The 834-nt window shown below is 41.0% G+C and overlaps 1 protein-coding gene across 1 annotated transcript in view; it reads left to right on the top strand.

Moving 5' to 3' along the window:
• Positions 1-543, top strand: part of LOC104158266 (kinesin-like protein KIF20B) — a gene marked incomplete at its 3' end in the record, with an annotated part of 8,983 nt that extends 8,440 nt beyond the window's left edge. The window contains 1 exon segment of the mRNA XM_009695871.1: positions 424-543. Coding sequence (XP_009694173.1) covers positions 424-543 — 120 coding nt within the window.
• Between the last annotated feature and the right edge of the window lie 291 nt (positions 544-834).

Genomic DNA, 834 nt, shown 5'->3' with positions numbered 1-834 from the left:
CTTTTTTCTCAAAGCTCCTGTTACTGCCTAGTTCCTAAGAAGCAGCAAAGTGAAGAGGAAGAAAATCCTGTCAATTCTACTACACCTAGCTGTGAAAACTGTGACTAGCTGTCTCTGCCCTTGAGGAAAATGACTGGGAAACAAAGTGTCAGGCTGAGTTCAGCAAGGAAAGCTTGTAAGTTCTGTGATCATAAATAGAAATGTTAACTTTTTGAAATTTAACAAAAAGGTTTTAGAGAGTAAGAGTTAAACTCTGCTATAGTTGAAGTAGATTTCTTTGTTTCTATTATAAGCATTCCGAAAGCTAACAGCTGGAAAATGGAATGCTTAGTTTGCAGTTCACTGGGGAGGGATACGTATTACCATGTTTTAACTCATAGTTATTTTAAAAGTTGTTTTCCTAAAATTTCCATACGCTTTCAGGACCATTCAGAAATTGCCCTTGACTCTTCTGAAGTGTCTGCAGAAAATGGGAAAACTAGTCGGTTCCCAACACCAGAGATGGAAATCCAATTCATGCTTCTGCAACCCAGTAAGATGGAGGTGAGGCACCAGGGCAGCTCCTTACCAGTGCAGTTTTTCAATGTGTTGCTCTGATCATTTGTTAAAACCCTATCCTTATCTTTTGATTTCCTCTGAGATCCTAAGGATAGATCTAGGGTATATTCAAATGTCTGCACCCCCACCCCCTCCTGCCCCAGGGGTGAATCTCTGGCCTTTGTTCAGTAAGGTCACAGACTTCAATTTATCCAGACTCTGGCCCCTTGTCCTTGATTTGCACTTTATCTTTTACATTTCTCTCTCCCTGCTGGTACCGTTTGCTCCTGTGTCTAG

This window comes from Cariama cristata, unplaced genomic scaffold (genome assembly GCF_000690535.1).
Source record: "Cariama cristata isolate BGI_N322 unplaced genomic scaffold, ASM69053v1 scaffold1302, whole genome shotgun sequence".
NCBI classification, from domain to species: domain Eukaryota; kingdom Metazoa; phylum Chordata; class Aves; order Cariamiformes; family Cariamidae; genus Cariama; species Cariama cristata.
The sequence above is the reverse complement of the archived record's forward strand: the minus strand, read 5'-3'. Positions and strand labels throughout refer to the sequence as shown.